Source organism: Pholcus phalangioides, unplaced genomic scaffold (genome assembly GCF_987345545.1).
Source record: "Pholcus phalangioides strain wild (caught in Gottingen) unplaced genomic scaffold, Ppha-v1.0 ptg000031l_1, whole genome shotgun sequence".
NCBI classification, from domain to species: domain Eukaryota; kingdom Metazoa; phylum Arthropoda; class Arachnida; order Araneae; family Pholcidae; genus Pholcus; species Pholcus phalangioides.
The window spans coordinates 2894139-2910494 of NW_028301621.1; the positions used below are offsets into that span (position 1 = coordinate 2894139).

Below are 16356 nucleotides of genomic sequence, written 5' to 3' on the forward strand. Positions count from 1 at the left end.
TTATTGTCGGGAAGGGGGGGGGGAAGCATCGAAATGCCTCCTTGAGATCGACTGTGATGCCGCAAGATATTTAAAATTTCTAACAGTGCTGCGAACGTAAACAGGGTATGTAAAACTCCCTCTTTGCGGTCACCGCCTGGACAAATAGAAATTCGTCCGTAAAAAAGAATTGATCGGGAAAGGAGGAACCCTATTAAAACCTTGAGAATAATTCTTCATTTTGAAATAAACACAATTTTTTGAATAACATAAGTAAGAAATACTACATCCTTTTTAGAAAAATTCCCCAATTTAATTTGCAATGGAACATAGAAAAAATTACAGTATTTTCCGATAAATAGAGGTCGCATCCTGTAAAATGGCCGGAATTTGTGGAAAAATCGCCACTTTTTTTTTTACATGTCACAGCTTCGTGTAAGGCCGAAACTCACTGTACTGACGTGACGTGATTATTCCGAGTCTAGGTGTGGAAAACGTATCCATGCGATTTTTTTTTGGGGGAGAGGGGAAGATTGAGCCAGCTCTCCGAAATTAATAAGGGGGGGGGGGGGAGTCTCGATCCCATTGGCTTAAAACAAGTTACGACAGGTAATACAAGTTACGACTTAATGCACTTAACATACGACTTAATACAAGTTACGCTTACGACAGGTCCAAGCACTTCCCTGTGAAAAATCGGGGTCCTCGCGAAAGATCTGTCCAAAAGCCCGGTCCAACGGAGACAGGATCATTTTAGTCGTGGAGGGAGGGAAGAGTATGTAATTTTTTCACCCTCTCCCCACTAAAAAAAACGATCGAAACGATATTTTTCGTTCTTCCACCCCCCCCCCCCCAGAATTAGCAGTCCCCACAAGAATTCCGCCTGTGAAAACTGCCTTCTTCCCTAGTTCCGGCCCTGGCTACCTAAGTGTTGGAGTACTGGAAACAGGGCTGGGGGGAGGGGTCAAATGTCTAGGGTGCCGGACCAGAGGGGGGGACGCAAATTTCACCTTTTAACCTCTCTTCAACATTTATTGAAATACCGTATTTAAAATTTCTATATAAGAGTGCTGCTAACGTAGATAGTTTGAGAATCCCTGATTTATAAGGAGGAAATTTCATATTCCTAGTATTAGAATGCAATGGTACCCGGCTCAGGGGGCTTTGAAATTTTCCATTCATTTCTTATTTTCTTTTTTTTTTGTGTGTTAATTTTATTTTACTATTATTTATTTGATTCCCCTCAAAGGCACCGGAACCTAGGAGTGGAGGATATTTGAACCCAAAAAATTTTGAAAGGCGGTTGAGCCCTCCCCCCCCCCCACCAATAGTTTTTAGAAGAACTATGCAGTGCGTCCTCTGTTTCCTGCGTATGTGCTTCATTTCATCCCCGTATATAGGGGACGGCCAGCAACTTCCAGCGCTCTCTCCCCACCCAATGTTAATTTCTTCATGTCAGCGCCTCTGTTGTGAAGAACTTGTTAATAAGCTTAATCATTGTTCACTTTACCTCCTCCCACTTTTTTTCTTTTTTTGTGTTGTATCATGTCCCCATCCCCAAGGGTCACACTCAACAAAAGAAGGAAGAGATGCTCTTGAGTTTACCGACAGTGCAAGCAAGAGAAAGGATCCCTCCCCCCCCCCCAAGTTATCTGCACTGGTGCCTTCAGGCACCACTCTGGGAGGACGCAATTTAAGATGAATGGATGCTGGATTGATTGGGAGATAAGACTACTATTGTCACAGAACAAGTACGTTGAGATTCTGAAGAAACGTAAAAAAATAAAATTTCGAGTAGATGGATTTATACTATTTAAAGAAATTTTTTGTCAAAAAGTTTTTTCTGAGCCAAGTGTGAGAAACATATCCACTCGAATTTTTGGGGGGGCCGAGCCGGCTCTTCTAAAATGTTGGGGGGGGGGCGGGCTCGGGCCCACGGGCCGGATACAAGTTTACGCCTATGTTCTACCCCCACCCCCAGTCAAATTTTGTTGTAAAGGGGCTCGAAAAATGTTTCGGCATCGATCCTCAAGATCTGTTATGAATGGGCATTTAGAATGTGCTTTTTTCCCCAATATTTTTCAAAAAAACATTGGGGGGGGGGGCTAAATGTTATTGGTCCTCCCGCATATACGGGACTCATGCGTGTACGAAGGAGAGGGAGAATGCATTGCACAATGGTTTTTTTCAGTAATTACTGGGAGGCTCAGTCCCCTTACAAAATTTATTGCGGGGGGGGGGGTTAAATGGCCTCAGCCTCTAGGTTCTGGCACCTATTCTTTATAGAGTGTAATTTATTTCGGTTTCAATATCATTGCTTCCCAATTTTCAACCTCCCCCCTCCCCCCCACCATGCATCTTTGGGCTTATTTTCATGTCGGCGCCATGGCCGTCCTCCGGTCGCAGTGAACAAAAGAAGAGACACTCAGTTCTTGCCACAGGCAAAGAAGAAAGAGCCCCCTCAACACCTCAAAGAATCTTCCTCTCAGCCGTGCCTTCTGGCAGTAAGGATTGGAACCGATGGAGGGTGCAATTGGGGATTGAACGGCAGGGAAGAAATGAGATAAACGTATTGTCATGGAACAAGAAAGCCAAAGACCATCCAGATTTTTTAAAAGAACTAAAAGTTTGAGCAGATTGTTTCCATTAACTAATTCATAATTAGGACAACTTTTGGTTAAAAAAAAAATTTTCATCATTGCAAAATGAATAAGCCATATTCATACGAATTTTTGGGGGGGCTGAGCCGCGTCTTCAAAAATGTTGGGGGGGCTCGGGCCCATGGGCCCTATAGAAGTTTACGCCTATGGTGGTGGGGGGGGGGGGGAAGAAACATTTCAGAGAGTATCAAAAATATTGTTCAATGTCGGTACTGTAATTGAAAGAAGGTAAAATTTGATTAGTCTTCTATACATGTGTATGAACAGGGCCGCAACTAGATGCTTGGTCACCCGGGGCAATCGCGCATTTTTACGCCCCCTTGTCATGGTAAAGGAGAGGTTTTAGAATGAAATTTGCACCCCCTCGGGTCCAGCGCCCGGGGTACAAGACCCGTCTGCTCTCCCTAGTTGCGGCCCTGTGTATGAATGAAGGCTGACAGTTGAATTCATATCAGATGGCAAAGAGTAATAAAATTCATTAACTATGTAAGTAAAATACTTTCTTTTCAAAGTTTTATGAACACACATAGATTCAATTTATTCCTGAGGAAGAACGAGGCAAATTAATATTTAAAGAAAACTGATTTTTGAAAATGAGGAAGTGTGATTTAGAAAAATATATATACATCAACTTTATTCGGAAAATCCATTGATTCGGCTGAATGCATGCTGTGATCCTATTATAACCTCACTTTTTCCGGCATGCCGAAAGTGGCCAAGACAACAACATACAAAAAGCTGGTGCCTCTCGTGTTTTACGGCATGCCGGCCAATGCGTGGGAATACGGTAAGTTCATTAAAATTTTTGAGTAAAATAATTTGGGGTAGTAGTTCAAATCGACGCTCGTGTAATCAGTTCCATTTTGCCCTGATCTTTACTTGAAAAGTAAAAAATACGTTGGCAGAGGAATGGGAAAAAAGACGAGCCCACAAAAAGCCAAGTATTGTACTTATAGTCCGTTTCAGGTTAACTGTGCAGTGAAGGGGAAGCTACGAGGGAACCGCATCACTCGTTGCTATGGGAACGAAAGCCTCTTAACCAATGTATCGATGCGCGGCCTCGATAAGGTATGGCCAATTCTCGCCAATCTAACTGAGAAAAATCTTTTTTACGTGTAACGTAATAGCACAGTTAAATTAGTAATAATTATAGAATTAAAAGAAAACCATTGCCAATATTTTCAGAAATTAAAGTGAGGTTTTTGAAATCATTTGTTTTGTTTTTTGATTAGAAAGTGTTCTTAAATTTATAAAAAAGTAATTAGCTTCTATCAGCGTGTCGTTTACTCTTCATTGATGTGCCGTAAGTAGCACTAAAAATTTCAAAAAACATAGTATTATTTTTCTTCAATATTTCCCTTCCCTCAGCTGAAATTTATTTACAAAAAAAATCCAAACAATATTATGAAAGCAACGTATAATTTTAAAATACTGTATATTAACCATGGCTCTCAAAAAAAACTTGGGGATTTTTAATTTTTTCTTCAATTTATATGGAAAAAATTAATGTTAAATAAAATTAAGAAGAAGCAGATTAACTCTGTTTTCACGTGTAAATGCAGGAATAGCACCAAATAATAATAACGGTACGGAAAAGTTTAGAATTTTTTTTACTCACTTTTCTTGCCGAAATTTCCGTCGCTTGAGCTCCCCCCCCCCCCCCCTTCACCGAACGGTATACGTTGATGCCACTTGTTTTCACGACAGCTTTAGTTTTTTGTTACGGTTGATGTGGTTATTACGGATGATTCTTATCGAGTTTTGCTTACAGCGAGTATTCAGAAACCAAAAACATAGTATTCAGGAATGGAAGAGCAGAGAACTTTAGCGTGGCTATCTCTCGTGAAAATAAAGACACAACTGTCACATAAAAGATGAAAGCCCAAACCACTGTGGACCCCCCCCCCCCGCCCCTCTCATTTATTTTATCTGAAGAGACACTAAAGGCAAGGGGCATCGGGAGAGGTGGTGGAAGATGGTGCGTGGAAGATGGCGTCTCCGTTCGTGTGAGTGGAAGTCGCGACTCTGTCAACACTCTCCATGATCGGAAACTAAAACTATCCCATAAACATGGCAAAAAAAAATTAAAAAAAAGGAGGACCTAAAACCAAAACTTCTGCACCCATAGAGGGTCTCTCACAGTTTGACAGACCCTCTGCGGGTCTGTCAAAGTATCAGCCAAGGGCGTAGCGGGGGGGGGGGAGACTTGGGGGGTCTGCCCCCCCCCGAAATGTGAGAAAATGACCGAAAAAAGGGGAAAAGGATGGCCAAACCCATTGTTTTAAACCCATAACTGTCACTTTGGTCCCCCCCGAACGAAATTTCTGGCTACGCCCCTGGTATCAGCACTCTCGTGGAAGAGAAACACTTCCTGTAATCTATGAGTGAATATCTGAACTCACTGAAGCCTATTTTTGGAAGGAAATAAAACTGATTGAATATATTCGTTTTTATGTAAGCCTATAACTGCATGTAAAACTGAATGAAAAATTAAATCGTTATGGAAAATTCAACCAAATAACGAAAAAAAATATATATATACAGTATACAATTGTGTAACGTAAAAAACACGACAGTGATATTGGCGGGGAAAATTTCTAGGATATCGCGCCAGAGTGTCGTTGCCGTTGCTATGGATTTTTAATAATGGTAACCAATATTTTTTATAATTTAAAAATTTTAAACAAGTAAACAGCGGTTCAAAACGATTTTTTTTCAGTATTTTTTTCAAAATCATAGAAAAAATTGAAATATTCTGTATAAAGGTTCATCTTAAACCTCCGATATATGAGAACTATATTTTGCGGCGAAGGAATACACTCTCTACCTTTCTCTTCACTGCAAAGTTAACCTGAAACAGACTATAGTTTAAATCCTTTTACGAGAGAACACACCTTTTCTTTTCCTCTCCTACAAAGAAGCATTCAACAGTGGGCGGAACAAAAATTTTAAACCACACAACACTAAATCCGATATCCCGCTGTTTGTACGGGGGGGGGGAAGGAAAAATGGTTGGATTTTTTTCCAAGTAGTTTTGTGACAATTACCTGAACCTTTTTCAAGTAGATTTTCTCAACACCCTAAAACCGTCAGTCGGTTAAATCGACATACCACCAGAGGGACTGCACCCTTAAGGCGCGTATACACTAGCGCGCGGATCATGCAATGAAAGCATTCACAATTGGTTGTTCAGTAATTTGTACGGTGTTGTGAACGATTCTTGAGCTGTTTTCACTGGACCCACCTGGAATCTGTTTTTTCAACGAACACAAAGGAAGTTTGTGTACCCACGAGCGGATGAGAACCGCTGCAGGGGGTCGTGCGTTTCAAGATTGTCTTGCTAGTGTATACGCGCCCTTAAATATTTATTTATAGCAATAAAATTTTTTTCGATTAATACAATTTGGTTGATTTATACAAAAATTACCACGTTTTCAAGACAAAATTTAATTGGTCGAATGGTCGACGCGCGTTTCCGTTCTTCAATGGAGAGCCATCATCAGGACCTCGTGGTCAGAATTCACACGAATGAGTCGTGGAGGGGTGCTGTTTACGTCTGGTCATCCGAAGAGTTCGCTTTTGTATTTGCTGCGTCCGAGTGGTCTTTGGATGCGAATTGGGGCATCCAATTACTTTGCAACAGATGCCTTCCCAATTAGCATCCAAAGACCACTCGGACGCAGCAAATACAAAGGCGATCTCTTCGGATGACCAGACACGTAAACATTACCCCTCCACGACTCAGTCGTGTGAATTCTGACCACGAGGTCCTGATGACGGCTCTCCATTGAAGAGCCAAAACGCGTCGACCATTCAACCAATTAAATTTTATTTGTCTTGAAAACGTGGCAATTTTTGTATAAATTAAAACCAGGCAAAGTTTCTGATTTTTTGTGATAATTTGGTTGATGTTTGGCCCCTGTAAAGAAAATTTCCTTAACATTTTCAATAATCAGATAGTACTATTTATTGTTGGGTGTTCTCAAAACAAAAACTGGTGAATAGTTTAAAAATAGAAGGCGATCAATCTAGAAGTTTCAAAAGATTAAAGAAGGGATTTATTGATGTATTTTGTATTGTTACGAACTATAAACGATAGATGGCACGATTCTTTATCGCAATCTTCTGGTGGCAACGAGAGTCGATACCGGTTTCGGTTTATCTGAGAAAGATGTGATTAGTGAGAACATTCCAGAAGTTCCCACACCTCCATATGGTGACGCCGCCAACTTGGAAACCGTAAAATATAATTTTGTAGAACATTCTATTTCTCGAAGTTTCTACCAGGGTTATAAACAGTATAGCGCTAACAAGATTCCAGATTTCAATTAGAGATAGACTAGGATGAAAAGTCAGTCGCGATTGAACTTTGCAAGAAAGTTGTTAGCTCTCTAATTAGGTTGTAAATACATGTGAGATTTAATCATAAACTATAATTATTTACATACAGTTACAGACATAATTCCTATACGTCTTTCGTCCACCGCGTCGTCAATATTTCTCCTCGTCCACTCTCTGCGTACGCGCGCCCACACAGTCACCGACTCGATCCCGGCATGTGGCGCCATCTTTCCCACAATCGGCCATCCTGCAAATCTTCCGTCCCGGAAGATCTGTTTTTCCGAAACATCCACTTCATCATGCACTCAGCACAGCTGACGATTCTCGATGGTACGTCATAATCACCGGTCTCGTCGTATGCGTCTTTCATCTTGACTTTCACCAGACTGTCGAGGTTTCGACACTCCGACTGCGTCTTCAAGTCCTCAAACTGATATCCCTTAATCGCGATCAAAACAGCAGCACGACTTTTATCTGCGGTCTTCCGTCTTGAGTTGAACGTCTTCCTGTTTTCGTCTGTCACTTCATCCATCTGTTTCTTAGGGCCCTTTCACACGGAGCGGATGCGGGTCGGAAGAAGTTTTAACAATTGGAATATACTGCGCCTTTCAGACGAGCCGAAAAATCTCCGCACACCTAGGAAATGTTCATGCGGGTCCGGACGTCGTCCGCATGTGTCAAAACCTAAGTGCGGGCTCCGCATCCGCACGTACAAGTTTTGACAATAGGTTTATTCGGAGCTATTCCGACGATGCGGATGCGGAGCGAATTCGTCCGCATCTTTGGCTACTTTTTGAAGGTGATTTTTCACGGAATTTTTTTAATTATTTGCCATAAATACCTTTAAAAACACCATATGATGGTCCCTGCTCATTAATATAATGTACCTACATACGTCTATCCCTCCGTTTCCTTCTGAGATGGAGATATAGCAACTTTAACTGCCTTTTGTCCATATTTCACAATTTTATACAATAAAACCTGTCAACAACGGCCACTGACGGGACCAAAATTATAAGCCGTTACGAATATTTAATTGACTACATACTTTAATAACTTTTAAATTTAATTTAAAAATTTTAATTTTTTTCTTTTTAAATTTTTAAAATTATTTAAAAACATAAATATCTGAAATATTATTTTAAATATTTGTTATTTTTTTAAATTTTTAATCTGTTAACTTTTTTAAACTTTAAAAAAAATATTTTTATTAAACAACGTTATCCACGTACGGTGTTCACTCAGGGCCGGATTAAGTCGTTTGAAGACCCTAGCACTTGAATATTTTTGGTGGTTCCCCGATACCTACAAGTTTATTTTACTCGATATTCAGTCTATAAACTTAAAAAAATGAAATTTTATATTTCAGAAGTGAGACTAATCTAAGGATGGGATTTCACTCTAAAAGTTTTATAAACGAACTTTTATAGTGTAAACCCGGCCTAAGACAGAATTGTGATGTGAATATTTCTAAGCACAGGCATTTTGAAAGTCTCTACCCTTCCCCATTTTTACTACTTGCAAATTCTTTGATATCTCCTGAATTTTTTTTTCTTTTTTTTGGAACATCGAATGTTTTGGATGTTTTTGGATTTGATTTTTCGAACATTGGATGTTTTTGGAATTTTTCTTCCATATTTTTCCGAAAAGACGGATTTTTTTTTTCAAAATATTTTGAAAATATTTGAAGACATTTTCTCCCATCGACTACTTGTGAGGATCGGAATGAAGACATCTTTATTCCCATATTCTATGTGGCTCTAGATTAAACCACCAAAGAATGCCTCTAGGCTGCCTATGGCCACTGAATCAGGGGTGAACGAGAGGAAAAATAATTACAAAAATTGCGAAAAAACAGTTTATATGCACGAATTTCGAACTAAAGATGCGGGCGATTCGTCCGCATCTTCAGCGCTCGTTTGAAAGGGTATGCGGACCCGCGTCCGCATCCGCTCCGTGTGAAGGGGGCCTTAGATGCCCTCCGATGTTCCTTTATTCCTGCATCCTGAGGTATCAAAGCCTCAGTCAAGAGTGTTTCAACCCTCTTGCATTTCGACCATGCACCGTGAAACAGTTCTGTCAATGGCTTGATCTAACGAATCTTTTAATACCTTCATCTCTTCCTCTTTCTCTCTTTGTAGGAAATTCTTTTGCTCTTTCAGCAAAGCCTCTTTCTCTCGTTCGAATTCTGTTTTCAGTTCCATCTCTTTTTCATTCAGCCTCAACATCAACTCAATTTGGTGTCTTTTCGTCATCTCAGATAGTTCTTGTTTCAAGTGTTCAATGACACTCTAGTCCTCCAGCTTAATCTGCTTACTTCTCTTCCCTAACTTTTCCTTAACGTCCTTGTTTATGGTATGTCCCAAGTCAACTTCGTTTTCATTCACCGCAGCAGCTGTCAACAAAACACAATTTGTTGATGCTGACGATTCCGCTTCAGTCTTATCGCCGTCTGTTAAGCGAGCGGGTTTTCCCTCATTCACTGGCGTTGGTTGGTCATCTTGTAAACACACGATTTGAGCATATTTTACTGTAGTCTCGGCGTCATCGCGTAAACCACAAACTTTGATGCCTCTCTCAGTGAAGGAGATATTTACTTCACATATGACATCAGCACTCATAACCATCTGATTGCAGAGGTTCTTTACGACGTACACTTTCGTGGAAACAGCGTGTCTATCGATGAATATGTCAGCGTAAAAGAAACCAACGGGAGAGACATTTTCTCCCGCTATACCCATCAATGATCATCAAAACACATACTGGGTGACCCTAACCCACAGTGAAAAGTTTGATTGATCGTGGTTACGGCACTTCCCGTATCAAGTAATGCATCTATTTGTTTATCCATGATCTTCACGATTTTTCGGCAATTATTTCTTTTACATTTACTTAGGACACTGAATGTTTTATTCACATCTTTTTGCGAGCAATCAATAGATTTGTGGCCGAACTTATTACACTGAAAGCATTTAACGCCACGCGTCTTATTTCTACAGTCTTTGGAGGGATGACTTCTTTCTTCACAGTTGTAGCATCTGATGCTAGCTTTTTGACCCACATCTGGTCTTGGCTTGTTTCGCCCTCACGTTGACACTCGGTCGAAGGTGTTGGATAGCGATACCCTCGATTATTGCTAGTTTTCAAGTCATCATACACCACCAACTTCACCTTGAATTCTCTCACCGACGTCGCACCGTATAGCAAGATTTTGTGTTTGTCCTCTGGAATGCCGTCCAGGATATACTTGATAATTGCAGCGTCCTCGATATTGCCTCTGCTAGCAATTTCTTTCATATGCAAAACATATTCACGAGCTGTCTCGTTTTTCAGTTTCCTCTCAGATAACATCTTGTGTATTTGAGTACTACAAGATTCATCGAAAGACTGGTTATTTTTCTTCACAAATAACCAGTCTTTCGATGAATCTTGTATTGACAAGTGGAGAGGACGTTTCTATATGCATATGGCCATCTGGTTGGTCTTTGTCATTCACGAGCTATTAGTTGTTTGTTGACGCCGTCCATGTACGGTGCCTTTCAACATATATATATATACGCTCCAAGGTTGAGATATTCTATCTGCTTCCATAGCTTAGATGGTAGAGCACTCGTCCGGCAAACGAGAGACCGGGGTTCGAGTCCCCGTGGGGGCAGTGATGAATTTTCTTCCTTGTAATCTTCATCTCCACAAATAACCAGTCTTTCGATGAATCTTGTATTGACAAGTGGAGAGGACGTTTCTATATATTTGAGTACTGCTGAATTTTGAACCAAACTCACCCAGGAGAGCATCTTTCAAGATTGCCCACGAGCTGATACCTCGCTCACCTTGAATGAATAACTTTGCGAGACCTTTGAGTCGTAACTTTGCGAGACCTTTGAGTCGTTTCTTCGCGAACAGACAGACAGAATTTTTATTGTTAGGCCGTGAGCCTATTACAATGGTGGTGGCATTTGAATATATATCATACACTGAAGGGAGAGAGACAATACATCAATTTGAGATTGGGGAAAAGGATTGCGCTGAGTTAGTTACATTCGTGACAAACGTTACAAACAATATATTGAATAAAGCAAGAAAAAAATACATAAAAATATTTAAAAACAAAAACGCATCGAATAGGAACATAAGATTCTTTCAATAGGAAAAAAAAAATACACATATATCAAAGAGTGCATCAAAATATATTTATGTCTCGGATTCATTTGCATACTCGCTTCATATGAGAATAAAATTTTTTTGTCTTTGAGCAGCTACAATGAAATTGAAAATTGAGTGATATTGTTTATGAGATAATTTTAAGAGACCATTCAAATCAAAATGACTTACGAGGTTAGACAGATATTTCCGTCTATATGAACGATAGATTGAACAATTGAAAAAAACATGGTGCCAGGTTTCGAGTTCGTTCAGATTACACATATTGCAGAAATTGTGGGGAGATATTGCAAAAATTTTTCCATGAAAAAAGATTGAATTATGTTTCATTCTAAGTTGAAAAAGGACTCTTTTCACTGTGATATCAATTTTTGATGTCATGTAATCCTCAACAAATGTATGCGATTTGAGAAACTTATAATGAGGGTGATTATTACTATTTTCCATAGCACTCATGTCAATTTGGAGATTTTGGTCTACAAGTGTTTGCAGAATCTGTGGCAGAAACTTAACAGCTGTGTTGGGATCCTGAGCAAACCAAACAAACCCAAAGCCAGATTTTTCAAGTAACAGTTTGACGTCTGAAGCCCAGTTAAATTTTGACTCAGTGGACGAGTTGCTATATTGGTGTAAATATGATTTCTTACTAAGTCTAGAGTCCGGCATTTTGAGAATACGTATCCAGAATTTAACAATCAACTTTATAAATGTAATAGATAAAGAGGTATATCCGAGTTCCAATCGCAATATGTAATTTGAATTATATTTTGACAAATTAAATAGTTTCTTAATAAAAAAAAAAGAGAAACGTTTATCGAGTTGTAGAAGGTAATGCATTGACCAAATTGGTGAGCCATAGATCAAAACAGAAGTTACCATACCGTTAAATAGTTTAAACCAGCTATAAGGTGAATTAAGTTTGGCTCCCAGAAGAATAGGCCATAATGCATGTATTGCAGATATACCCTTCGCTTGGAAATGATTTTTTGCCAGATGGTATGTTCCAGAGGAAGAAAAGGGAATTCCGAGGTAAGTATAAGAATTAACGGTATCCAATTTTTTATTTTGGTAGAAGAATGTATCGCTTTTGGACTTCTTCCCCCGCCCCTTACGGAAGACCAAGACTTTTGTTTTGTTCACATTGACCGTTAGTTTATAGTCATTACAAAATTGCTCTAGAATATCAATTTTTCTTCTTAAATTCATGGGGGAGTCCGCCAGTAACCCTGCGTCATCCGCGTACAGCAAGATGTTGAGTTGTGTTCCATCAGGGAAAGACAAATCTTTTATTTCTGCAGAATTTAAGCGAATTATGAGGTCATTCAAAAACAATGAGAACAAAATGGGACTCAGAATTTCTCCCTGAAGAACACCAGGGGCTCGACCATCTACTTGTCCCCGGTAACGATTCTATCGTTCACTCAGCGATTTCTCGTTATGAGCGATAAAAGGGAAGTTTTTGCGACCATATTCTTCGTGAACGATAAATGCGGATCGCTGGGAGGGACAATTGTGAACGAGAGCCGGGAACCTCTCGTTCAGCGGAAGGACAATTATTTCAGTAGGCTTAACAATGGTGATGGCGTGGACTTACGTGTTGTTAAATGATTATTACGATTCTCAAATGCCTGCACGTGCTCCGGTTTGAAATAGATACGTCATGGATGCGTTTGAGCTGTCGGATAAAGAATTCGTGAACCTTTTTAGGTTGAAGAAAAATGATACGAGAAAACGAGGAAAGTGTTCGAGGAATTGCGCCGATGTTGGCCCATAGGTCGGAACTCGAGACACCGGACACCGCTGACAGTTGAGAGAAAGGTAAGTAATAATTAACGTTTAAATTAAAATAATTATAATCAGAAATTATTCGTTGTTGTGGTGTTTCATTTTGAATGTATGTTTTTTATTAATAATGGAAAACGAATCAAGTACTTAACGTAAGCCTGTTTAGGCCTATACATTTTTTATGTTCACGATGTTTTCAGGTAATTTTCATGTTCATTAAATACAAATACAACGCCACAACAGGCAAATTGCCCAACGAGGTGGCTGACTTAAGAACATCATGGATCCCCGAGCCATTTTTTGGACGCCGTACCTACTACTGCTACACCACACATGCATCCCCCCCCCCCCAACGAATCGGTACATGCGGGAATGCGCGTGTACGTGTAGTGAAAAAACACTAGGCTTTCAAAATAAAAGTATTTTGAAAAACTCATGCACAAAATATGTAGTTCTGTGCAGTGCCGTCTTAACACGTGGGGCCCCTTCCGGGCACGACCGGATGTGCATAAGTAGGCTGACCATATTTCCTCGAGAGAAATACGGGACATCGCCAATTATTGCCAAAAATGACGCCAAAACCGAACAAAGTAGCCGAATTTTGTTGAAATAACAGAGAAATCACAATGGCGGGAAATGCAGCATTACTGCTAATTGCAGTGGATTAAAATGAATTCCACGGAAAAAAATTTTCACTAAGACAAATGTGGGAGATTCATATACTCATTTATAGTTGCAGTTATAATATAATTTATAAGTTGAAAATAATTTCAATCTTTGACTTCAATAAAGAATAAAAATTCAAGTAGGCTTCGTGCAAAATACGACAGCCAAAAAAACAGAAAATACCGGGACTGTCCCGGGAAATACGAGACGTATGGTCACCCTATGCATAAGTGGCCTCGTAAGAGTGAGAGTTGGTGCTATGATTCTCGTGAGGAAAGCATAGAACTTATAAGCTACAGGCCCTTTCAGTTAATTAGGGGGGTCCTAGAATATAACTTTGCCTGAGGCCCATGCATGGTACCCAAAAGGGTGGGGCTGAAGGGGCCCGGGGACGATTTCTATCATTTTTCATTGTTTTACACTCTAAATTCACCTTTTCTGGAAAGGACCGGCAAAGATCCAAGCGTAGGGGTCCTGCGGAATGGGGGCACATGGACCCAACCCCAGACCTGTGATTCCCAAATTTTGCAGGGCAGCTGAGAAATTGGGCTGGCGCCTAAATATTTTTTCCATTTGTCAAGCCTTGCCTGTGTATATATGTGTGTGTGTGAAATTAATAAGTACCCTAAACAAGTTTACAGTATTTTTAGATCACCCTTTGTCCATCACAGTTGTTCCAATGAAATATTCACTTAATGGTTTACCTATTTTTGTGAGTACTGAAGCGATTGTACACTGCATGGATAATAATGCTATTCGCTTGTATGCCTCTCTCACTGAGGGCCACAACTAGATGCTTGGTCACCCGGGACAAGCGAGTATTTTGACGCCCCTTTGTAATGTTTTGAAGGGGAGTTATCAGAATGAAATTTGCACCCCCTCGGGTCTAGTGCCCGAGACCCATCTGCTTCCCCCCCCTAGTTGCGGCCCTGCTCTCACTTATGCATGTTTTTCCCTTGTACTTTTGCACTGGGTGATGAGTGAGAGATACGGTACACAGTTGTAGTGACCGATCATAAACGATGCTCTGTGACGTCACGATGTCACGTTTTCTCGTTGTAGCGCTTTTCGCCTTGCGATGGATGGTAACCTAGCAACGGATCGCCAGAGAGTTTTCGAACGTCTTACTGAGTTGATTGTATTTCGTCATAGAGTATGGATGTCGCGTATAACTTGTCCGTGTGTGTAAATAAAATGTTCATGTCTTTAAGAATGAAATTTACATCTTCTCATTGCCGTCGCCTTCACAGTCTATATGCTCGTTATAATGACCTCATTTAATAAATAGCAACCATTCCATTACTAACCGATAGCCACACTATATGTCATTGTTTTTCATGTTTTTTTGGGGGGGGGGTGGTTACATTTTACGTGAGCGCGTTAGCATTTGTTTCTAACAGAAGTTTCTCATAGCACTTTACCATAACATTAGTTTATTCAAATATAATAGTTTTACAATATATCTTGAACAACTACCTCATGTTTGATTTAACTTTTGCGCAGGTTCTATGTGCATGCCACTGGTGCCTACCAAAGAAGCCTGAGCCAAGACGTCTGTTTGGGGATGTACGAACAGTCTGTGCGTAACTCTATCCATACAGTTACTGAGGCCATCAATACGTTGATGCTACATAAGTACGTGAGATGTCCCAATATGTCGACCTGCAAGAGAGTTTTTGGGAGAAGCTCGAATTCCTGGGCTCGAATCTGTGCCATAGACTGTATACGCATTCCTGTTGTGGCACCATCAAAGTTTGACAAGAAGTATCCAGAGCCTTCCTACGTCAACGGGAAGCAGTTTCACTCCGTCAACGCACAATTGGTGAGAAATATAGTATTTCAACTTCTTGCCAATAATCATCCTTTATGATTTTGAATTTTGGGAAACGTCTGTGGAAAGGAGGGGGGGGGGTTAATTTTTTAAAAGCGCCAGTTATATGGTTTTTGCATTTATACGACACCATTATTTGAGCCTGAACCTCTCCCTCCAAATTTTCAATGACTTTATGCCCATGGGTGCCACATGGCATCACTATAACAAACATTAGACAGAAACAAGCTTCACATTAGGTTCACAACACGGACACGCACATTCAAACATGTATCAATTTGCTAGAAGTTCCACAGAGCAATATGGCTGAGGAGCATGTCTGGTTTAGTAGTCATTTATGATACATTCCATGAAAACTGTCACTATGCAATGACATAAAATAAGAAAAGGTGTGATATCTTTATACAAACTATCAAACAGAATTTGTTCTTGTAGTACTATACACGTAGGTTGTCTGAACACTGTTCTCAACCTTTATGTAAAGAAATTTTTTTTCCATTACTAAATTTCAGGATATTTGTAACGATTTCTGTCTGACACAATGTCAGGTTTTAGTAATTCACATGCTTCTATGCAGTCTTTTTAATTATCATTACATAGTTTTTTTATTATTTCAGACAGAACTTCTGACTCTCAACATCGAGGCAATGGATGCTCAGCGGTAATGATGACTATTGCTAGTGAACTGTGTGGTTTTTTTTTTTTGAGCGGTAAACACTGACTGCGGGTGTGTTTTTCCAACCTATATGTGTGAATGCAGTCAAAAATAGAGAGGAAAAGTGTTATTGACCAGAAGGGCATGCACAAATGTTGCGTTTGTCTTCCAAGTTTTATCTTTGTGAATTTTTGATTGTGATGTTTTCAGTTTTTGAATATAGTATTGCTTATAAAATGTCTTGTGTTTCGAATGTTTTATGCTGCAATGTATTGTCC

At 39.9% G+C, this 16356-nt stretch overlaps 2 protein-coding genes and 1 non-coding gene across 3 annotated transcripts in view; 2 read left to right on the forward strand and 1 right to left on the reverse strand.

Moving 5' to 3' along the window:
* Positions 1 to 16356, reverse strand: part of LOC149067006 (metallo-beta-lactamase domain-containing protein 1) — a 66667-nt gene that overhangs the window by 11885 nt on the left and 38426 nt on the right. The gene's annotated exons all lie outside the window — the stretch shown is intronic.
* Positions 10564 to 10635, forward strand: TRNAA-GGC (transfer RNA alanine (anticodon GGC)). The gene has a single exon. It is a non-coding gene; the product is annotated as a tRNA-Ala (tRNA).
* On the forward strand, positions 13117 to 16152 carry LOC149067008 (uncharacterized). The gene is made up of 4 exons (XM_089252998.1): positions 13117 to 13126; positions 14264 to 14354; positions 15096 to 15414; positions 16041 to 16152. Exons 1-4 carry the CDS (start codon positions 13117 to 13119, stop codon positions 16086 to 16088), a joined length of 468 nt encoding a protein of 155 aa, XP_089109124.1. The 3' UTR covers positions 16089 to 16152.

Coding starts and splice junctions, on each gene's coding strand:
- LOC149067008 (XM_089252998.1), top strand. Junction 14,355..15,095: donor GATAATAATGCTATTCGCTT/GTATGCCTCTCT, acceptor ACTTTTGCGCAG/GTTCTATGTGCATGCCACTG. Junction 15,415..16,040: donor ACTCCGTCAACGCACAATTG/GTGAGAAATATA, acceptor TTATTATTTCAG/ACAGAACTTCTGACTCTCAA.